General features: G+C 40.9%; 1 protein-coding gene across 1 annotated transcript in view; it reads left to right on the forward strand.

The window, feature by feature from the left end:
• Positions 1-23,150, forward strand: part of KAT2B (lysine acetyltransferase 2B) — a 129,414-nt gene extending 106,264 nt beyond the window's left edge. The window contains exons 11-18 of the mRNA XM_069729976.1: positions 376-502; positions 3,471-3,581; positions 7,088-7,231; positions 13,138-13,252; positions 16,940-16,970; positions 17,961-18,024; positions 20,057-20,141; positions 21,669-23,150. Coding sequence (XP_069586077.1) covers positions 376-502; positions 3,471-3,581; positions 7,088-7,231; positions 13,138-13,252; positions 16,940-16,970; positions 17,961-18,024; positions 20,057-20,141; positions 21,669-21,856 — 865 coding nt within the window. The 3' untranslated portion in view covers positions 21,857-23,150. The remainder of the gene's footprint in view (positions 1-375; positions 503-3,470; positions 3,582-7,087; positions 7,232-13,137; positions 13,253-16,939; positions 16,971-17,960; positions 18,025-20,056; positions 20,142-21,668) is intronic.
• Positions 23,151-24,385: the final 1,235 nt, after the last annotated feature.

Genomic DNA, 24,385 nt, shown 5'->3' on the forward strand with positions numbered 1-24,385 from the left:
ACAAAGCTCTGGCGCTTTTGATTAATGTAACGGCTAGGCACAACCACACCCCCAGCTCAGCCCATTTTGGCGGAACTAAGTCAAAGAGGCAAAATACACCTTAACTCACAAAGTTTGGCGACTTTTCAAAGCTTTTACACCAGTTTTACAGCGCAAAAACTTTGATGAATCGGTTTCTATGGCTCTTGGGACATTTTATCAAATCAGAATTTAAGCTTATTATCTTTCAAATTCAAGTAATAATCCTATTCAATAACTACTTACATTAGTTAAAATATATCTTGCTCTGTCATTGACAAGTGATATGTATATTTATTTGTGCATCAGATTGTGTATATATCACAGTAGTTAAACATTCCGTTTTTTTTTCTTGAGAAAACACAAAACTCTCGCTTTAATCAAAGATGGCCGCGTAATTGGGGGAATCTGCTTTCGGATGTTTCCAAGTCAAGGATTCACAGAAATCGTTTTCTGTGCAGTGACATCAAATGAACAAGTAAAGGTAGGAACCCGTCCACCCTCATTGTGCCCTGAAACATGCTCCATTTAACTAGAGAAATGGTACATTGTAGTCTACTAAATATAATGAAGGGATTTTCCCATCTTCTTAGATGATCATACAAAGTGTAAAAAAAAATGTTGCAAAACACTTCCTATTAAAATAGACCCCCATTCTCCTGATTCGCCCTACTTTTCTTATTTATTGTTTACTTCCGCTGTCTAGGAGTGGTCGCTAAACTTTTGACATGCTCGCAAGCTCTGAGCTTTTAAGCACTGACCTGAGGCCAGATGCAATCACTGGAACTTGTGGTCATCTTCTGATCCTTGTGAGCTTCAGACTCGCTGACCTTCCAAAACTGCAGAGACGCACACAGGCCAGGAGCACAATGATGCCACTAGCCTGAACTCTCACTCAGTCCGGACTTCTCCGCCCCCTATCCCAACAACCAGAAAGTCAGGATGACGAGGTGCGGTGTTCTTCTGAAAATAGAGGATGTAGGAGAATTGGAAACTATTTTAACAGGAGTTGTCTTGCCATATTTTAAAAAAGGAGCATCTTCTGCAGTACCCGGCAGCTGTCGCTACAAATTGTATGGAGCTGTGCTGTTCAGCTCCGTTCTCTGTTCACATTTGACCCCTGCCGTAGCTAATAACAGCTAATCAGCGACTGGTGTTGTACCGATCTGACATTGATGACCTATCCAATGAATATTATTGTATGCCTGGACAACTCATTGAGGATTACTGTTACTGCTAATACAGTGAAAACATTTACAAAAAGGAAAAAAATGATTCCAATATACATAAAACGTGTAATGTCTCGTGAACACAACTAGTCTCAGCGCTTAAGGAGGGGAAGGAATGGACCCCATGATGCTGCGTAGTAATCGGTGTCTATGGTAGAAATCCGGGTGAAGGGTGCCGCTCATTCTGGTGAAGCACAGCTTCAGAGAGGAGAAAAAAAAGGAAGGAATTCAGCACAACCGTTCTACGATAAAACTTCAATTTATTCAAAAACCATTAAAAAGAGAAAGATCCAAGGAAACGGTGTTAAAACGTCACACATTTCCGGTGCAACGCAGGTGCCCTTAGTCATAGGATAAGCTGTCAGGTTTTAACACGGTTTCCTTGGATCCTTCAGTTTTTAATGGTTTTGTAATAAATCAAAGTTTTATCATTGGATGGTTGTGCTAAATTCGTTTCTCCTAGTCTTAGTTCTTAGCTGATCACATTGATCCATCTCGTTCAGCTGTACTTTTACAGGAGAACTTCTCTATGACATCTGAGTCATAGGACATATGGAAAGGAGTTATCTTGATGACACAATTCTTTTAAGTGGGTTTTCTCATGTTAGCAAGTTATCAGGTGATAATTTGCTGCCTGCTGTAGGTCACCCGATTCCCATGGGAATGTATCAATGGCGAATATCTACAGGACTACCGGAGATAGTCGAGCAATGGTTGATAACTTGATAAGATGGGAACTACCCTTAAATATTATGTTTACCTATGCCTGAGTTTTTAAGCAAATAAAACCATAGACAAACTAAGTGTAATCCTGAATTTCCATACTTATCTGGGAATATTTCATTTTTCTCTTATGGGCCTAATAACTTACAGACAAGGAGTTGGTAACTACCTACCTGTATTGCCTGGCGCCGATCATGCTTCTAGTGATGTCCTTTTGACAGGGCATCTGTTTCTTTTCCTCTCTGCTACAGGGTCTTGACTGTTGATGTCAAGATGATTAACAAATGTCTTCCCGCTGCCTAACTTCGTAGACCCGGGTATGAATCAATATGATGTCGGCAGTCATGCCCGATCGACAAAGCAGCCCAGAAGGGGAAGACCTGCTCTGTGGACGTGAAGCAGCAGACTCGCACGCAGGAGTGATCTGTGATCACTCTGAGCTGGCACAGGGTAGAATAGGCAGGTAATTAGCAACTACTTGCCTATCAGTTCTCAGCCCCATTAAAAAAAATGTAAATAGTCCCGGATAACCCTTTCAGATTGACAGTTGAAAAGAGAAAAACCATAATTTGGCAAATGAACGAAAACATTCCTTCTTTATACTTGCTTGTATTAACTAACCTAAATTTAAGGTCAAAGCCAGTGAATCTAAAATGAAATTCTCATCTTGTTAATCTTCCAAACTGAATTTTCTGTTATGTCTTTTTACATGATTAACAATAAATCTGTAGCTACACTGACAGTGTCACTGTGGAAAGCCTAGATGGTGCAAGCAGGGGTCCGGGACCGAGGGACAGAAGTGTAAGGAGCAGGGCACGCAGCGCGCACAGGACCAGAAACTAGACAGTCACATGACCGCAGAGGGGCGGAGCTACTGCGCGAGATTACGGGGAGAAGGCTGCGAGCGCGGAGCACAGGGCGGAGAACAACGACGTAGTGAGAGGGGGCCGAGGGTCAAAAGCCAGATGAGAGCGAGGTACCAGGGACAAAACCAAACAGGAAACTGAGACAAGCCAAGGGGTCAGAGATCCAGGAAGGACAGAACAGTACCGAGCAGAAAACAGAGGCAGGAGTTAGGGGACAGAACCAGGTCATACAAAGCAAAGCACACACTCACTGAGGCACAGCGATTACAGAGAGTAACCTGGGTCGACTTTTCTACAGCACTCTTCAACATACTGGCTGAGACAATGGTGGCCATTTTTGGATGAAATGTGTCGGGAGCCTAAATGGAGGAATGGTGGTAGGAGGGCACCAGCTATGGTCACTGTGCTTGCACCATGTATTGTGAAAATAAGGATTCTCTTGGAGGGTCTCTTCAAAGACAAGTGAAATGAAGTGTAGTTCCACTTATCTGTACAGGGTTGTTCATCAGTAAATACATAGTTGTCTTTCATCCGTAGAGAAGAGAGGAGTGTTAGCAGGAATACATGATTAATCATTGTCATCTCATGATGCCGTGCACCCAATATGTAAACTGTTATTTTTTTTATCATTCAGGGCTATGGGACTCATTTAATGAACCATTTGAAGGAGTATCACATCAAGCATAATGTAATAAACTTCCTCACCTATGCTGATGAATATGCAATAGGCTATTTCAAGAAACAGGTAACGTTTAATGCTTCACTTTAAAAAGCCTACACAATGTGTTACCCTACAGGAACATGAAATAGATTTTGGTTTTGTGAGCATATCAGTTCTGGTGACCTGGCACCTGTAGAATTGAATTTATTATCTTTTGTATTCACATAATATATTTAATAATCTAGATTAAAGAAAATGTGTCATCGGAAAATGACCTGTTGTTAAAAACAGGTCTTATGTTAAATGTATTTAAAATAAGGTTAGTGATTTTTTTCCCATATCACTTTCTATATTTAAAAAAAAAAAAAAAAATCTGAAACCTTGCAGTTTTAACACTTGCCAATAGGACTAGTACTAAACTCACTCATCCTGTTCTATATCAAGACTTTTCATTTACATCACTGAGAGGATAACAATGAATGATAACACCTCTATGTACAATAGATAACAGGATCCAGCAATCACAAAAGGTGATGGTCACAGCTCACCTCCTCTCCCTCTCTACACATTGACTTTTTCCCAGGCCAGGGTATAGCATGTTCAGGCAATTTTTTTCTTTTGACAGGTTTAAGGGGATAGCTCAGAGGGTCCAAGACAAAGTTCACACTAGTGAGGTTTGATACAACTGTCCGTGACCAGCTTTATAACAGCAAAAGGGAATATGAAGGAAACAAAATAAAATCCTAATCTGGCTGGCGGCTAAGTAAACATGCAAATCTTTACTCACCAGAGGTGGTCTTAGTGAACAGCTCCTAACCAAGGAAATGATCTACAAACAGTAGTTTCCCAAAGAGTACAGGAAGCCCTCCACTTGTGGACCATATACCCCTTTTCTAGCATTACAGGCGATGAGCCAGGGTCATCACAAACACCTGGAATGGCTCAGTGGAGCAGGAAAAATACACAGTTCTCTGCTACCAAACTGCCTGGCTGGTTTAGTTTTACTATTTTTAGTTTTAAGGCTTTATTCACGCATCCATATTTAATCCCTTCACCCCAAAACCTGTTTCTCGTGACATATTGTACTTCAAGATCGTGGTAAAATTTGTTTGATATGACTTACGTTTATTTGTGAAAAAAAATGGAAATTTGGTGAAAATTTTGAAAATTTGCAATTTTCTTACTTTCAATTTTTATGCTTTTAGATCAGAGAGTTAGATCACATAAAATAGTTAATAAATAAGGCTGGGGTCACGCTTGCGAGTGTGATGCGAGAAACTCGCGCATCAATACCCAGTACTCGGACCGGAGTGCGTGGCTGCATGTATTTCTATGTAGCCGCATGCTTAGGTCTCGAGTGCCGGGTATTGAGGCGCGAGTTTCTCGCATCACACTCGCGAGCGTGACCCCGGCCTTACAGTTACCACATGTCTGTTTTACCTCAGCACAATTATTCAAACTTTTTTTTTTTTTGTTAGGAAGTTATAAGGTTAAAAGTTGACCAGTGATTTCTCATTTTTGCAACAAAATTTGTAAAACCAATTTTTTTAGGGACCACCTCACATTTGAAGTGACTTTGAGGGGCCTATATGACAGGAAATACCCGAAAGTGACACCATTCTAAAAATTGCACCCCTCAAGGTGCTCAAAACCACATTCAAGAAGTTTATTAACCCTTCAGGTGCTTCACAGGAATTTTTTGAATGTGGAAGGAAAAAATAAACGTTTATTTTTTCTTTCCAAAAATTTTTCCTTTAGAGCTCATTTTTTTTTACTTTCACAAGGGTAACAGAACAAAATGGACCATACAATTTGTTGTGCAATTTCTCCTGAGCATGCCGATACCCCATATACCCCATATGTGGCCTGGTCAGGAAGATGAAGGGAGGGATGAAGGGCTTAAACATGGACAGCACCCGAATGTCATCCATGTGCTGTCCGTGTTTGTCACAGACCCATAGACTCGCATATGCACTTTTCATCATTCTACTGAAATTGAACAGACATGTCTCCATGTGTTTTGCACAGACATATGATCTGTGAAAGAACACGGATGAACGTCAGCATTGATTTTAATGAGTTCATGCTGTATCCATGAAAAAAACGCATACAACACTTACATGCAACAAGTACGTCTATATGAGGCCTAAAACAGGATTCTAGTTGAAGTGTTCACAGCATTAATCAAATTTTCCCTTGATTCTGTCATATTCTGTACAAACAAAGAGGTTCTGGGTCAGTCTTTAGCTGTTAAAGAAGCCCTTCTCCCATCAAAGTTTTTATCCTCTTAAAGGGAACGTGTCATCTGAATTTGGCGGGACAGGTTTGTGGTCATATGGGCGGGGTTTTCGGGTGTTTGATTCACCCTTTCCTTACCTGCAGGCTGCATGCTGGCCACAATATTGGGTTGAAGTTCATGCTGTGTCCTCTGTAGTGAACGCCTGCGCAAGGCAAGATTCAATATGGATATTCAAAAACACTTAAACTACTGATGTCTCAATTAATTTTACTTTTATTGGTATCTTTTTATTTTTGACATTTACCGGTAGCTGCTGCATTTTCCACCCTAGGCTTATACTCGAGTCAATAAGTTTTCCCAGTCTTTTGTTGCAAAATTAGGGGGGTCGGCTTATACTCGGGTCGGCTTATACTCGAGTATATACGGTACTAAGAGAAAAACAATTTTGGTGGGAGTGCTTCTTTAATGTCCATGTGCCCTGCAGGATGTATGAATGTAATATTAGGCTTAGGGTGCTTTCATATTGTGTTCTGTGTCCCTGTCGGTGCATACGTTCTAAGTCCGCCACAAAACGGTGTCTGCACGTATGCGCTAATGGAGCCATAGAATGTAATGATGACGGCAGAGTGAATGTTTGCTTTGCCATGCACTTTATTTCAGCAGTGTGCACCTACAGGAGGTAGACACTTACACGTAGTAGACTACATCTCAGTCTTCATCACCTTTAAGCGAGCACATATTTGTTCTGTTGTCACAGTTACATTCTGTGGCTCATTTGGCACATGTGTCCGGACCCCGTTTTGCGAGGGATTTCTGGATTATTCCCCTACGGGGACACAGAACGCAATGTGAAAGCATCCTTAGTGTCCAGAGTGTTAATTGCAACAATTAATTTTCTGATGACCCATTAATCAGAACGGTACCCCTAGCGCCACCTATTGGATGTAGCAATCCTAAAAGACACAATTGACCCTTTAAATGGCCTTGCCACTTGACTTAGGATAAGAAGCCAAACCTGAAACTCTGTTTGCAGACATGTGTTTTTGAGTGTTTGCCCCTCTTCAGAGCAAAGGAAGAGTTCTGATTTGGTTGGGTGACAGGTCTCAGGCAGGGGCTGTAAAGGGTAGCGTAAGCATCGGTATAAGGAGACTTATAGGCCATGCAATGCTCTTCTAAGATTTTAAATGTGCAAATAGCCTCTTTAGAGAGGAAAAAGATGGGACCTCTACTGATACAATGAATTCTATTAATTCACTCAATTTTTTTATGTACAACATTGGGTTATATTTTATGAAAAGGACAATCCTGATTATTTGAATTAACTTCTTCTGTTTGCCATCTTGTGTTTTAGGGCTTTTCTAAAGATATTAAAGTACCTAAAGCAAGGTACGTTGGCTATATCAAGGACTATGAAGGAGCCACTTTAATGGGATGTGAGCTAAATCCCAGAATTCCGTACACAGAATTCTCTGTCATCATTAAGAAGCAGAAAGAGGTAGAGTATTTGTGGTCATGTATGGAATATATTAGTTAATGAGGAGTTTCCTAAATATCGTTCCCAGGAAGCTTGAGGGTACTTTAACCTAACAAGAACAATAAGACCTGTTGCTTATGAAGGGAAACTGATTTTCAAATATATTTTTCAAAACAGTAATCATATCTACCGTATATACTCGAGTATAAGCCGAGATTTTCAGCCCAAATTTTTGGGCTGAAAGTGCCCCCCTCGGCTTATACTCGAGTCACGGTAGTGGTGGGGTCGGCGGGTGAGGGGGAGAGGCCGCTGAGGTATACTTACCTAGTCCCAGCGATCCTCGCGCTGTCCCTGCCTTCCTCCCCGTCTTCTGTGCTGCAGCGTCTTCCCCTCTTCAGCAGTCACGTGGGACCGCTCATTAGAGCTATGAATAAGCGGCTCCACCTCCCATAGGGGCGGAGCCGCCTATTCATTTCTCTAATCAGCGGTGCCGGTGACCGCTGACAGGAAGATGCTGCAGCACAGAAGACGGGGAGGAAGGCAGGGACAGCGCGAGGATCGCCAGGACTAGGTAAGTATGTTATATTCACCTGTCCGCGTTCCAGCCGCCGGGCGTCGCTCCATCTTCCCGGCGCCTCCATCTTCCCGGCGTCTGCGCTCTGACTGATCAGGCAGAGGGCGCGATGACGCATATAGTGTGCGCGGCGCCCTCTGCCTGATCAGTCAGAGCAGAGACGCCGGGAAGATGGAGGCGCCGGGACCGGACGCTGGGAGCTGCAATCAAGGGAGGTGAGTATGTGGTTTTTTTTTTTTATTGCAGCAGCAGCAGCGGCAGCACAGATTTATGTGCAGCATCTATGGGGGCAGTATGAACGGCACACAGCACTATATGGGGGCAGTATGAACGGCACACAGCACTATATGGGGGCAGTATGAACGGCACACAGCACTATATGGGGGCAGTATGAACGGCACACAGCACTATATGGGGGCAGTATGAACGGCACACAGCACTATATGGGGGCAGTATGAACGGCACACAGCACTATATGGGGGCAGTATGAACGGCACACAGCACTATATGGGGGCAGTATGAACGGCACACAGCACTATATGGGGGTAGTATGAACGGCACACAGCACTACATGGGGGCAGTATGAACGGCACACAGCACTATATGGGGGCAGTATGAACGGCACACAGCACTATATGGGGGCAGTATGAACGGCACACAGCACTATATGGGGGCAGTATGAACGGCACACAGCACTATATGGGGGCAGTATGAACGGCACACAGCACTATATGGGGGCAGTATGAACGGCACACAGCACTATATGGGGGCAGTATGAACGGCACACAGCACTATATGGGGGCAGTATGAACGGCACACAGCACTATATGGGGGCAGTATGAACGGCACACAGCACTATATGGGGGCAGTATGAACGGCACACAGCACTATATGGGGGCAGTATGAACGGCACACAGCACTATATGGGGGCAGTATGAACGGCACACAGCACTATATGGGGGCAGTATGAACGGCACACAGCACTATATGGGGGCAGTATGAACGGCACACAGCACTATATGGGGGCAGTATGAACGGCACACAGCACTATATGGGGGCAGTATGAACGGCACACAGCACTATATGGGGGCAGTATGAACGGCACACAGCACTATATGGGGGCAGTATGAACGGCACACAGCACTATATGGGGCATCTGTGCAGCATCTATGGGGGCAGTATGAACGGCACACAGCACTATATGGGGCATCTGTGCAGCATCTATGGGGCAATATGAACGGTGCAGAGCACTATATGGGGCATCTGTGCAGCATCTATGGGGGCAGTATGAACGGCACACAGCACTATATGGGGCATCTGTGCAGCATCTATGGGGCAGTATGAACGGCACACAGCACTATATGGGGCATCTGTGCAGCATCTATGGGGCAATATGAACGGTGCAGAGCACTATATGGCACAGCTATGGGGAAATAATGATCTATTTTTATTTTTGAAATTCACCGGTAAATGCTACATTTCCACCCTAGGCTTATACTCGAGTCAATAAGTTTTCCCAGTTTTTTGTGGCAAAATTAGGGGGGTCGGCTTATACTCGAGTATATACGGTAATTGGAATTATGGTGCTGGATAGGGATTATCCAAGGCTTTACCACTCATTCACTTTGAAGCAAAGGGTAGAAACATTTTTCAGGGTTCTCCTGCAGTGATAAGGTTGTAAATTGCTGAATTTATTCTCAGTTGCTAAAGTCATACCCACCACCCCCAGACATGATTGACTTTCTCGGCACGGTACCCTGTCATCTCCTCAGCGCCAGAAATGTTAATGTGGAGCTCTAATTTTATTAACTCCCATTTACTATGGGCTCAGGAGCATCTATGGATGAAGCCAGGGACTCTACGCTTGTCTTTTTTTTTTGCATGCCCAAGACGTGTACTTGTGGAAGATTTCCATGGATAAGGAGAAAACATGGGCAGTGCAAGGAAAATCAGTCACAAATAAGGAACTTGATTGCAGCAACTGAGGCCAGACTAGTCTGGGTGAGAAGATGCCCTTAAAAACTAGTCTGTGATAATTTGCATATGGCAATTGGCAGTATACAACTCGATTTTACACAAATAAACACATTTGTAGAACATCAAGCACATTATCTTAAAGCACCACTCCAGCGGTTTTTTTTTAAATTTCATCGCTGGAGTAGTGCCACTAATCTAAGTTCCCTCACTCTAAGGCTGCCGTCACACTAGCAGTATTTGGTCAGTATTTTACATCAGTATTTGTAAGCCAAAACCAGGAGTGGGTGATAAATACAGAAGTGGTGCATATGTTTCTATTATACTTTTCCTCTATTTGTTCCACTCCTGGTCTTGGCTTACAAATACTGATGTAAAATACTGACCAAATACTGCCAGTGTGACTGTGCCTAATATTATACTTAGCAGCTGCTGTCTTCAGCTCTTCCCACCACTGCTCCTTTCTTATTCTGCCTTCTTGTGACCGCAACGTCTGATTTACCAGAAGTCAGAGAGAACGGTCGCAGTCTCTCTGTGTAAGTCTATGAAAGCTTATTTCTGGTCTCGTTCACATTGAGTTGTGATTCCGGATCGTCCAGCAAGAACTGGAGCAATCTGGCAGGTCACAACCACATAAGACCAATCAAAACGGCGGCTGGTAAGTATTAGACTGCACGCATGGAACTTAGATTAGTGGCACCACTCCAGCGGCAAAAATAAAGAAATACACTAGAGTGGTGCTTAAATTCCAAAATAAGGCTCCAAAAAGTAATAGTGGCAGTTTAAAAGAGTGGGGGGATCCTGACAGGTTCTCTTTAAAGGGTTAGAGTGAACAAACCATGTCAAATTTAGTACATACTGTTCTTCAAACCACTTTTAGGTAGACGATCACTGGTCACTAGCCAAGAGGCAAGTAAGTCATGACACTGCTCTAGGCAGTGTGTAAGGTTAGCCTCTGTGCATGTAAGTAAACCTCTAAAGTACCACTCCAGCGTTTTGTTTTTTTCAGCGCTGGAGTGGAGCTTTAAATGTAAATCCCCTGCCCCCGGTCATATAATGTTCACCATTTTTCAGCACCGTTCCAGTCCCGCGGTGCCAGCTTGTGACAGTAGCTTCTGACTGGCCATAAGTCAGAAGCTATGTCACACGCTCTCAATGCAAGTCTATGAGAGCCAGAAGGAGGCTCTCATAGACTTGCACTGAAAAGCGACCTCTGCACAGCTCCATGAAACACTGGAGCTGCAAGCAGGTCACTTTTCACGGACACCAACGGGAGCAATGCTGGAAAATAATGAAGACGGCGGAAGATGAGTATGAGATGAGGCAGGAGAATTATATTTAAAGTGAACCTGTCAGCAGGATTGTGCACAGTAACCTACAGACACTGTCAGGTTGGCGCCGTTATACTGATTAAAATGATACCTTGGGTGATGAAATCTGTCTTGTGGTTGTTGTTTAATCTTTATTTTCAGTTTTAAGTTAATGAGACAATTGTGCTTTGGGGCGGCCTGTGGGGGTCTTCATGTGGCACTCTTCTTAGAATTCATCCTTGTGGCTTATGACAGGTCACTGATCCCTCAGTGACCTGCCCCACATTTTACATGCTGAATATAATATGGTTTGAAGACAAAAAAAAAAAATTTACATTCCTCAGGCAGGAGGTGGCGACGCCTGTGCTGTAAGATGGTACAGGAGATAATATGCATATTTTCGTTTTATTTAGTCTTATAGCTATGTTTACAAATTTTTTTTTTCAAATAATATGGCGCCGGCTGTCGCGCCTGCGCAATAGCATCGATTGCATTCCGATAGATGTTACTGCGCAGGTGCCCGCTCCATTTTGGCAGACGAAAAAAAATTAGGCTCCATCAAGATGGCACCAACGGCGCCTGCATAGTACCATTGTTCCGATAGTTTCTACTGCGCAGGCGCCGCTGGCGACATCTTGATGGAGCCTAATTTTTTTCTCTAGCAAAATGGTGCCATGGGCAGGGTCTGCGCAGTAGCATCTTTCGGAACACGATAGATGCTACTGCGCAGGTGTAGTCACTAGCACCATTTTGTTTTTAAAAAAATTCTTAAACAAAACTATATGTCTAAATAAAATGGAAATATTTTCATATTATCCCCTTATCATCCTACAGCGCAGGCGTCGCCTCCGTCTGCCTGAGGAATGTGAATTTGTTTTCTTCAAACCATATTATATTCAGTATGTAAAAGAGTGGGCAGGTCACTGAGGGATCAGTGACCTGTCATAAGCCCATACAGATGAATATGTAAGCAGAGCACCACATGAAGACCCCCACAGGCCGCCCCAGAGCACGAGAATCTCATTGACTGAAACCTGCAAATAAAGTTTAAACAACAACCACAAGAAGGATTTCATCACCCAATGTATCATTGTAATCAGTATAACGGCACCGACCTGACACTGTGTGTAGTTTTCTCAGCAAAATCCTGCTGACGGGTTCTCTTTAAAGCACACTCCAGAGGTGCAATAATAAAAACCCCCGGTGTAGTGCTTTAAATCAAATTAAGTCTTAGGCTGGTTACATGTATATGAATTGTGTCTGGACAGCCTGACAGCAAGTGAAAAAGTGAATACAACAGACTATAGTGATACGTCTATACATATAGTCATAATATACAGATAATATAATGGACATTTATGAATGCCATAAAATAGATCTATTTTCTAATTGTGGAGGCAAAAGAACATCACTTCATAAGATGCAATAAAATGGGAGGTTTTAATCCTGCAGAGTATGAGCACAAGCGGTAAGTGTAAAACATGCTTCATTAAGTGGAAATAAATGATGATATTTATAGCAGCACACTTATTATTACCCAGAAATGACATTTACTAGCTACCAGACTAAATCAATAATCTGTGGTATATATGAATAGATGACTTCCATGATGTTATTATAAATCAGTGAAGCGTAAAATTAAAGCCATTAATGATTCCAATCACTGAACTCCTGGGAAATGTTAATGAAATCTCAGTCTGGTATATTAAATACTCAAACGCGTGGGCAAATACCTGCAGACGAAAATGAAATATTAATAGTTACATAAGAACAGCTCTGGAGGCAACTTCAGTCTTGTAATCAATGGTGAATCTGACCTCAGTTTCAAATACAACTGTAGCTAAGGAACAGGGTTTATCTGACACTAGAAAACCCCTTTGATGAACCCCCCCTATAAATTAGGAAGCTTATGGAATTAAGTTTTCCGTTTGACAAAGTTTTTTTCTCTCTATCTTTAGGAATAGATGAGTTTTGTGTTTCGTTTATTCTCTTTTGCACTTGGAACGTTGTAATGGTTCTCATATCCATTGAATGCTTGATGACTGAACAGTAATAATATTTTTTAACAGATCATCAAAAAAATGATTGAAAGGAAGCAAGCGCAGATAAGAAAGGTTTACCCCGGCTTGTCATGCTTTAAAGAAGGAGTGCGGCAGGTACCAATTGAAAGTATCCCTGGAATCCGTATGTATTTCTTTCGTTTTCAGTGATGTGTTCAGAATTTGTACTTTTAGAAATTTTACATAACAGTAAGATTATGTTCAAATTTTATGACCACAGGTGATTTATACAATGTGATCTACAAAACAAAGCTGTTTACAGGGGAGCGGTCACTTCTTCTAACATGTTTATTTTAGTAGGTACTTGTGTACCCCATGGAATATCAATTCTAGAATTTCCATTCTAAGGACTACCAATACTTCCTTACATGTCAGGAGAGGGAGCCGCTCCTCTTCATTGTGACTGTAGATTTTAATAGATGAGTACAACATCGAGTACATCCTAAAAATCACGTTGTTAAATTAATTACGGAGCAGGAGCTGGGACTAAGGGTATGTGCACACGTTGCGCATTTGCCTGCGGATCCGCAGCGTTTTTGACGCAGCAGTTTTCCATGCGTTTTACAGTAGCATGTTAACCTACGGAAAACCAAATCCGCTGTGCACATGCTGCGGAAAATACTGAGCGGAAACGCTGCTGTTTATTTTCCGCAGCATGCCAATTCTTTCTGCGGATTCCGCAGTGTTTTACACCTGTTCCATAATTGGAATCTGCAGGTGTAAAAACAGGTGAAAGCCGCATAAAAACTGCACAAAATCCACACTAAATCCGCGGTGAATCCGCATGTAAAAGGCAGTGCATTTTACCTGAGGATTCTGCAGAATCCATGCGGAAAAATCCGCAATGGAATCCGCAACGTATGCATATACCCTAATAAATCACATTTCTGCCACATAGCTCTTGAATAAAAATGTCTCCACTGTTAAAATGTCTCCAATGTTTTAAAAGCATGATTGATGTCTGATTTCAGGACTTTGGGACACACTTGGAGACTAAATACATGTTTAATGGGAACCTGTCAGCTAATGTAAGCTGCCAAAACTGTGGGCATCCTATATCAGCCACTGGCTGATCACAGCCATGTACAGTTGAAACCAGAGGTTTACATACACTATATAAAAAGACACATATGAATGTTTTCCTCAATATCTGATATGAAATCAGCATAATCTTTTCCCCGTTTTAGGTCAATTAGGATTATCATAATTATTAGTATTTGCCAAATGCCAGAGTAATGAGAGAGAGAGAGAGAGAGAATGTTTTAGGCATTTTTATTACTTACTACTAAGTCAAAAGTTTACATACTTTTCATTAGTATTTGATACCATTGCCCTTAAAGTGAATTACTTGGGTCAAACATTTGCGATATCCTTCCACAAGCTTCTCACAATAGTTGGTCGGAATTCGAGCCCATTCCTCCTGACAAAACTGGTGTAACTGATCCAGGTTTGTAGGTCTCCTTGCTCACATCGGCCTTTTCAGCTTTGCCCACAAATTTTCAATAGGATTGAGATCAGTGCTTTTGTGATGGCCGCTCCAAAACATTAACTTTGTTATCCTTATGCCACTTTGTTACCATTTTGGCAGTATGCTTCAGGTCATTGTCCATTTGGAGGACCCATTCACGCCCAAGCTTTAACTTCCTGGCTGATGTCTTGAGATGTTGCTTCAGTATTGCCACATAATCTTCTTTTCTCATGATTCCATCTATTTTGTGAAGTGCACCAGTCCCTCCTGCAGCAAAACAACTCACAACATGATGCTGCCACCACCACCATGTTTCACAGTTGGGATGGTGTTCTTAGGCTTCTAAGCTTCTCCCTTTTTCCTCCAAATCTAACGATGGTCATTATGCCCAAAACGTTAAATTTTAGTTTCAGCACACAGGACATGTCTCCAAAAATTAAGGTATTTGTTCCTGTTTGCATTGGCAAACATTAATCTGGCATTTTTAGGTTTCTTTTGGCGTAATGGCTTCTTCCTGGCAGCATGGCCTTTCAGCCCATGTTGACACATTAGTTGTTTCACTGTGGATATTGACACAATCTTACCAGCTTCCACCATTATCTTCACAAGGTTTTTTTGCTTTTGTCCTTTTATGCACAAGTCGCACCAAAGCACTTTCACGTCTGGACACAGAACCCATCTCCTTCCTGAGCGGTATGATGGCAGGACATTCCCATCTTGTTTGTACTTGCATATTGTTTGTATAGATTAACATGGCATCTTCAGGTATTTTGAAATTGTACCCAAGGATGAGCCAGACTTGTGAAAGCCCACAATTCTCTTCCTGATATCTTGGCTGATTTCTTTAGACTTTCCCATGATGTTACACAAAGAAGCAGTGTGTTTCAGGTGTGCATTAAAATACATCCACAAGTGTCTCTAATTAACTCAGGTGTTCACAAAAAAGAAGCTTCCAAACACATGACATCATCATATGGACAGTCCAGAATTGTATAAAGGCAGAGTAATCTTAGTGTATGTAAACTTTAGACTTTCTAGTAAGTAATAAAAATGCCTTTAAACATTCTCTCTCATTATTCTGTCATTTGGCAAATATTAATAATTATGGTAATCCTAATTTGCCTAAAAACGGGAAAGGTTTATTCTGATTTCATGCCAGATATTGGGAAAAACATGCATAGGTGTCTTTTTATATAGTGTATGTAAACTTCTGGATTTAATTATATGTTTGTTTCTGAAATGATGTGGCGTTTTAGAGAAAAACATACTTTTAATAGTCACCGAGGACTGAGCCCACACGGGTTACTAGTCGTACAGGCGGGTCCCGGTGGCTCCTCCCTGACCGCTTACAATGACTGACAAGCCTCTGCCTTCATGTGTGTACATACCGGATACACATGAGTTGGCCAATTTATTTGCTAAGCATTCTCAATTTTTCATATTTTCTAGTGCAGTAATGCAATTCAAATTTCATGTTTTCATGCTATAGTGCTAAATATTTGTTGGTTATATATGGAGATGGCTACTCTTAGTAAGCACCTATTCACACCTGATTTCTGTTTGGAAGTGACAGTCTTTTGATATTTGTATGCAGAGGCTTGCCGGGGAGAAGCCGCCGGGGACCCGCCTGTATGACTAGTCACCAGCGCACCTCGAACCCCGGTGGCTATTACAGTTTGTTTTTTTTCTCTGAAACGCCGCAGCATTTCAGAGACTTACCTATGTGGTTGTGACACAAGGTAACCTACATCTTGGCAATAACGTTTTGTTTTTTTTTTTTGCTTTTATTTCATGTAAACCTGCATTATTATTATTTTGATTCGGGTAGGGACGTAAAAGTGATTTTACACCTTAGATGTCAACCAGACAAGCTTGTTTGGCTGAGAACTTGCCTTTTCTGAAATGCCTTCATTTCTGATACACATGCTCGCTTGATTTGACATTTGTTTTCAATGGGAAAAGAGTGAACAAGCTGCTGCCAGACTCCTCTGGTGGTGGTTTATTGCCTGGAGAACAAAGGGATCAGGTGTTGAAACTCTGCATCATCCCTTGGGGGCCTCCATTAAATGGTCCACTGGTTCTGCCAAAAGCATCTGACTCTAGAGGGAATACACTGATAAGAAATGAGCGGATTATCATGAAGTAGATTTCTATATCTAGTTAATATGGCTACTGGTACATATTATCAAGTCTTCAGAGTCCCGGAGATGGTAAAGTGTGAGTTTTGTCTGCTCATGTAGACTTGTGTTCTTGTTCGTGTGGTGGCTGTAATATACTGAGTTTAAATTTGAGTCTTCTTATAAATGTAGTTGTGTAGTGTTAATTTCTTGTAATATTTTACAGGAGAAACTGGATGGAAGCCAAAAGACAGAAGGTAAGTAACAATTTCCATGTGCTACGTTTTATGTGTGATGTCATGGCAGTGTATCTCTTTTAACCAGTTTTGATTGGTTCCTGCACATTAGGCTCCTTTTACACTTATCGCGATTTTAGCGGCCCGTTTTTTGCGGGCCGTATCGCTGCAATTTTCCTGGTCTGCTGCAAAAACGGGCCTCAAAAATCTTGCGGATCGCTGCTTTTCTGGATTAGAATAGTAGGGAAAAAGTAGGGACCAAAAAAAAAAAGGCGATCCGCAAAAACAGAATTCATGGAGCACCGCAAAAACAAGCTTCCATTGATTGATTTCAATGGGGCCCATGTCCATAAGCCATGAAATATATCGAGCAAGCTCGATATTTTTTCACGGCCGCAAATACAGCCCTCACGGCCTTACGGTGTACAGTGCTCCTACAAATTCTTGCGGTCCGTTTTTGCGGCCTCATAGAAATGCATTGGGGCCGCAAAAACGGCCAAAAAAACACGGCAAGTGTAAAACCAGCCTTACCTACAGTATATACCGAATCCAGGAATGGAACTTGCAGAGAAAAACTAAAGCCACGTTCACACATTCAGTATGTGGTCAGTATTTTCCATCAGTATTTGTAAGCCAAAACCATGAGTGGAACAATCAGAGGAAAAGTATAATAGAAACATATGCACCACTTCTGAATTTATCACCCACTCCTGATTTTGGCTTACAAATACTGATGTAAAATACTGAACGTGGCCTAATTGAAAGATTGACACTTTGATCTGTGCTTTGGAGATACAAAACTTTGTGGGGGTTTTTTTGCTTTGGCATACAAATACTGATTAAATACTGATGCAAAATTACTGATGTGTGAATGAGGCAAAAAGGGGCTTTGTAAGAACTTTATGTATTTATGTAAATTACTTCTAATTCCATAAAGTAATTATGAATGGAAAGGAAATCTTCCAGACTATGTATAAAGTTTATAATTTTTCTTTGTATTTTTATTTCAAGTAAAGAGCCAAAAGATGCAGATCAGCTGCATAACACCCTGAAGAACATTCTGCAGCAGGTGAAGGTAAGCACCTATTTATTGATATCCTTTCTGAAATGAAATCTGTCAGTAAGATAATTCCCCTTAATATGCATGTAAGTGCATCCAAGTCGTTGAAATGTAAATGTTTTGACACCATTATATCTTCTGTCTTTTGCTGCTTTCCCAGTAATTAGAGTTTTCATTCATGTGCAAATGAGATGTTAAGTGCTCTGACCATGACAGAGCACTTAATGAGTTATTGCTTCCTCAGATTGTTTTGTTGCCCCTAGTACCAGTCACTATCTTAATTAATAGTTCATTATATCTGTGACATTTAGGTATCAGTCAGGGAAATTGGGATCAAAATTTTGGCAAATTCTTTGGTGCTTGATGTCATGTTTACTCAGCAAACCAAGTCCGAGCTATCAACTCTAGACCAATCTGACTAGTATATGTACACACTAACTAGCATAGCCAGCTTATATATAAAACTTAACCTTTAATCTAAAAAATATTTAAAATACCAATGGCAAACAAACAAAATAAAGTGCTCATAAATACCAGTGCACATAATAAAATGGTACAGTCTCACCCAGTTGTTGATTCCTGGTTTCCAAAGTTGGACCTGGATTGGTGAGACCGAAACAAAGAGAGAAACAAAAAGGGGGGGGGGGAATTCTCGGGGTCTGACTTCCCTGTCGTGCCCTCTGCAAGGAGACTCCCGCCCTGAAAAGGGCAGTACCCAAGTGTAAATCTACTTTCTGGTGCCCATGATAAATATAAGTGCATTTATCATGGGCACCAGAAAGTAGATTTACACTTGGGTACTGCCCATGTCAGGGCGGGAGTCTCCTTGCAGAGGGCACGACAGGGAAGTCAGACCCTGAGAATTCTCCCCAACCTTTTTGTTTCTCTCTTTGTTTCGGTCTCACTAATACAGGTCCAACTTTGGAAACCAGGAATCAACAACTGGGTGAGACTGTACCATTTTATTACGTGCACTGGTATTTATGAGCACTTTATTTTGTTTGTTTGCCATTGGTATTTTAAATATTATTTAGATTAAAGGTTAAGTTTTTATATATAAGCTGGCTATGCTAGTTAGTGCTTGATGTCATGCCACTATTTCCCCCATTAAGAGACCCCTTTACTTGAAATCATGCTTCCTTTTCAGGCAACAGAGAGAAAGTGTCTAAAGCACACTGGGCCTGATTCATTATTGCACTTTTGCCGTTTTTATTGAGTTTGTTGGGTTTTGCGCTTTTTTTTTTGTTTAACACTAAATTCATTTCCATTTGAACATTTTTAAGTCTATTTTAGTTGTGTTTTGTTTTTTCTTTTTTTTTAATGAAGTTTCCGGTTCTGATTCATCATTTGTTGCAGAATTTGTCACAGATGCATTTAAGTCCTACCCTGGAGTGATTCTGTGTACGCCATTTTGAAACATTTTGCAAAACATACAACTTTTTACACAAAAAATTTGCAAAAACGGTAAAAGGCAGAAAGAAAGACAATTTGTGACTTTGCTCAAAATTCATGAACCACGTACGCGATGTTGATAAATTGGGCACAAAATTCAACAAATAATGAGAGGACACAGGGCCCTGCTCCCACGCTTACAATCTAACAGGAAATAGAGGGGACAGAAAATGTAAAAACGGCTCGTCATGGTCCCGCCATCAATATAATAAATCGGGGTATTGAAATTAAGCTGCTTGAACCAGTCAGTTAATATATGTATAGTTACAGATACAAAGTGCTTGGAGGACGCCAGAATAGATGATAGAAGGCACTAGGAACAGGGGACCGTTATATTGGGGAGGTGCAGTGATCGGCCAATCTAAAGAAATACCTTTTTAGAGCAAACTTGAGACTGGGAATTAGCCTAATTGTCTGGGGTATATACGGTACATTTTTATAAGTAGGGGCTTTGAATTGATAAAACAAACTATACCTATATTGTTACCATTTCTAAACTTCTCTAAATTCCTAAGAAAGGTAAAGTAGTAAATAGCCAATATTAACTTTTCATTATAATTCTTAATATAACACAAATGTCATTTCTTTATTTCAGAGTCATCAGAGTGCATGGCCTTTTATGGAGCCTGTGAAAAGGACAGAAGCACCAGGATATTATGAAGTCATAAGATTTCCAATGGGTAATGACATAACCTTTCCTAATCATTTCCCTTTGAAACTACACTGTAAATGCTCCATATCAATGTTTGGGGTTCATAGATGTGTGTAGACCTTGGATCGCAATGGGTCCTAGTAAAGAAAGGATGACTGAATGTTTCACCGTAGCAGCTAGGTAACTGCAGGATGAAAGTCGCTCTATTGTGAGTTTAGTTATGACTTCCCATTGCCTTATGATTTGGTCAAATAAAAAAAATATGTAACTTTTATTTATCTTAATAGTATTCTAGGAAGATACCAAAATGATGCCCAGAAGAATCCAACCTGCTTTTTTTAATCTTTTTTTTTTTTTACTCCTAAGTTATGAGCAGAATCGACCAGAAACATTAATGTCTTATGTTGGGTATGAATAAGGTCGCCAATGCTTATGGAGTTGGGATCATTTGTAACATTCAAGGCACAGATGGTTTCATAAATCAGGAAATTAACTTGTGCCTCGAAAAATCCATTTAATCCCTCTAACTTCTATGAATTGCTATACAGTAATGGTGCTATACAATAAACTGTGCCTTTTGTTATTGAAAATTAATTTATTTTAGAAGCTATCATTAGTTTTACAAGAGCGCCTGTTAACAATGAATAACCCATGTCCGCAAGTGAAAAGAAGCGCTATATATAGGAGAACATGCGACTATGATAGAGGTCTCCAGATTTTCTCTTGATTCAGCTGGTCACATTCACTAATGTGCAGCCCCAACTTTACTGTTTTCCTATGGGAAACAAGGTCATGGACCACCTTCTGGCCAACCAGTGGAGTTTGCTTTAGAAGGTTGTAAGGTCTCTTTCTAGAAAACCAGCCATTGTGAAGTGCATGCCTTTTCGTGAGGGGCATTCAAGGAAGATCAGATCGTATATAGTGGCCACAGATGCTAGCCGCTGCCTGGTTTAAAGGGCTCTTCCCACATATAGCAGATACATGTAGGATCTCTGGGGGTCTCACCCGCACAGACACCCACTGTCCATGACAATGGGGGTCCTGGGTCCATTGTATGAAATGTGCATGCTTGGTCTACAAGAGCTGTGCTCATCCGTGTGCACTACCTTTCCCATAGACACAAGAGTGAAAAGGAAAGTGATCAAGCATGGAAACTACTGCTCCATTCCCACAGCAGTTTTGGACCCTTACTCTTGAAATTGATGAATGCCCAAGTGGTCAGATTATCTCAGTAAATGGATAATGTTGATCACTGAATAACCTCTTTAAACAGCTAGTTAGGTCATATGATGCCCATGGTATTAGAACTTTATGTGAACTTTATCTTTTATCCATCTACATTTATAGTTGCATCCTAAAGATGTATATGTCTCGAAGGCTTCCCAGCGTTTACCACTGACGCATACTACAAAACCAGTATGGAAGGAGCCTAACCTTAGAATTTGAGTTGGATGACCCATTGGTCACATTACAGTTGTCATATATATATATATATGCACAGTAAGCATTCACCACATTTCCAGGTATTAATATTACTTTTTTTCATAAATATCAGATCTTAAAACCATGAGTGAACGTGTGAAGAACAGATATTATGTGACAAAGAAACTCTTCATGGCAGATCTACAGAGGATCTTCACAAACTGCAAGGAGTACAATCCACCAGAGAGCGAATACTATAAGTGTGCGAACATCCTGGAGAAATTCTTCTACACTAAAATTAAAGAAGCCGGGCTTCTTTAGTTAGGATTGTAACATGAACGTGCCTCATTTTTTTTGGGCTTGCCTACTGTTTTGCGCATCACACTTTGGAATTTGCACTCGATATAAATCCTACTAACAATATGATTTTGGCTGTTAGCAATCTGTTTGTTCTTTATGATTTTGTATAGATTTTATTAGACAAGGTGCTTTATAACCTTTAGGGCTTTTAGAGTATATAATATTGATACGAGACGTTTTGTATATTTTAGAATTGTTTTGTATAATGAGATTTATCATTTTAACCACTAATATATAGAAAGGCTGACTGTAGATTATAGATTTGCTTATGCCGGCCATAAGTTAAAACATAATCTGGTTTAATTACAGCAAAAAAAAAAAAAAAAATTCTTGGCCTAATGTGGAGTGGATGCTAACAAAAATATTACGCAAATGCGTTTTGGTAACTCATTTTATATTTCAGTTTCATTATTACCACTGGAATTGCTTCCTTTCTAAGTAAAAATGACTGGGTTACTAATATGACGGGAGTTTGTCACCTGCAATATCAAGCAGCGGCTATAGCTGGGCCTGTCTAGACATTGTATCGCTACTACCTATAGGCACGGATAGCTTGTATACGAGGACTGCCAAAAATGCAGCTCCAACCCGGAGCTTCAATATAAGGCGGTGTCCTTGTGTTTATTTTACTTGTTGTGGGATGAGATTACATTTTTAGGGGATCTGTGCTTTTTTAGGGTAATTTGTACTTGCAGGTATTTTTTTTTACATGACAATATCAATGATCAATTATCCATTAGTGATTAGCGCAAGTTCTCGTTACTTGAGTTTGCCTAGGGTGCTCCGATTTGCACTGAGTATCGCGGGTGTTCGAGTCCCTGTACCCGCATGTTTCGCAGCCGTTAGCCACAAAACATGTGAGGAATGCCTGACAAACATGGGCAATCTCCGCATGTTTTGTGGCTATCTAACAGCCGCAAAACATGTGGCCGCGGGGAGTCGAACATGTCACTCGAGCACTCGCGATACTCAGTGCATACCCGAGCACCCCAGGCAAACTCGAGTCCCGAGCACTTGCCTTCATCACTATTATCCATACATTTCCTATATTCTATTCAGATTGCATGTTAATTTTTGTGTCAGCATATTTAAAGAAGCACTCCAAGAATTTTTTTACTTTTCCATTATCGGCTGCTTTATTACGGAGTTCTCAGCTTCATTCCTAGTCAGCGTTATTTCAGGTAACCTGCACTGTCACTTATATGAATACTAATTTGTCTTTGAGCACTGACGTGACTCGCATCGAGGCTCTCGTAAAAAAAAAAAAAACATTCAGAGGCTGACTCCTTCTCTAAGCAGCAGTCACTGTAGAATCTGAACAATCAGTTTCGATTTAGGCTCTGTTCACATTGTCTGGTCCATTTGTTTTCCAGTTACTCCCATATTTATATAGTTGAATTTCACAAATATCTGAAACAAACAAGTGAAAAACTGGGATAATAAAAAGTGGAGAAAAATGTTTTCTCCATCCTTTTTGACAAATCTCAGGTTCCGTAGGCCGATAACTCTCAATCTAGTAACAGGAAATTGGAATACTCATGTAGCAGGAGAGAAAAACTGACTATGAATGGAATGGATTCGATGAAAACCAAAGGTGTGACAAATTCTGTGAAATTCATAGGTCCTGGCAAATTAAAAAATTTGCAAGATGATTTGCGCTAATCACCTAACAGAAAATGGCAGCCATTCTTTTAGATGTTGCAGGTGATTGTTACAGCCACAGAACATGATCTCAGGCGTGACCGTGCGGGATTGCCCATAACAATTTGCAGCTGTTACATCACATGGTATATGGCAGCCAAACAGGAAAGACTATCATAGGCTGTATAAAAGAAGAGGCAGGGAATGCAGCAGCTATTTTAAGATGACTTATGATAGAGGATGTCAGAACTCACAGCTCAGCAATTGAGAAAAGAAATCCTTAAACATTGGACAAATACTCCAGAAAGTAGTTGTACACTTACATCAGTGAAGATGAGTGTAGTATGCAGAGATTTAAATTGATAGGAAGGGAGAGATCACTGACCGGGTGTAACCGGCATATGCCCTGCTGCATTTCAAGTGCACATTTTTTTTTCTTCATTCTTAATACATTAGAAAGCAGCAACCAAGAAAAAAAAATCTTAAATGTCAGAGACATTGTGCTTGCTTATCACAAGTGACTGTGCTGAGTTTTTGCATTTCTTGTAAAGGGAGGAATTATTCTTTTTTTTTTTTTTTTAATTGCAAAATCAAAATTCTCAAAATCAAGAAATTTATCTACAACTGTCTACCTCACAAAGTTGGCAAATCTGTTTTACTAGACAAATTTTCCAACACTGCACGTCACGCCAATACAGTATCCTTTGGCGCGTCCTGGCTTTATGGTTGTGTGCCTACCAGTGATGAGCGAGCACGCTCGTGTCTTAATCGAGTATTTTCGGCGTGCTCGAAAAAATGCTCGAGCCACCGTAACTGCATGTCTCGCGGCTGTTCGACAGCCGCAACACA

Source organism: Ranitomeya imitator, chromosome 6 (genome assembly GCF_032444005.1).
Source record: "Ranitomeya imitator isolate aRanImi1 chromosome 6, aRanImi1.pri, whole genome shotgun sequence".
NCBI lineage: Eukaryota > Metazoa > Chordata > Amphibia > Anura > Dendrobatidae > Ranitomeya > Ranitomeya imitator.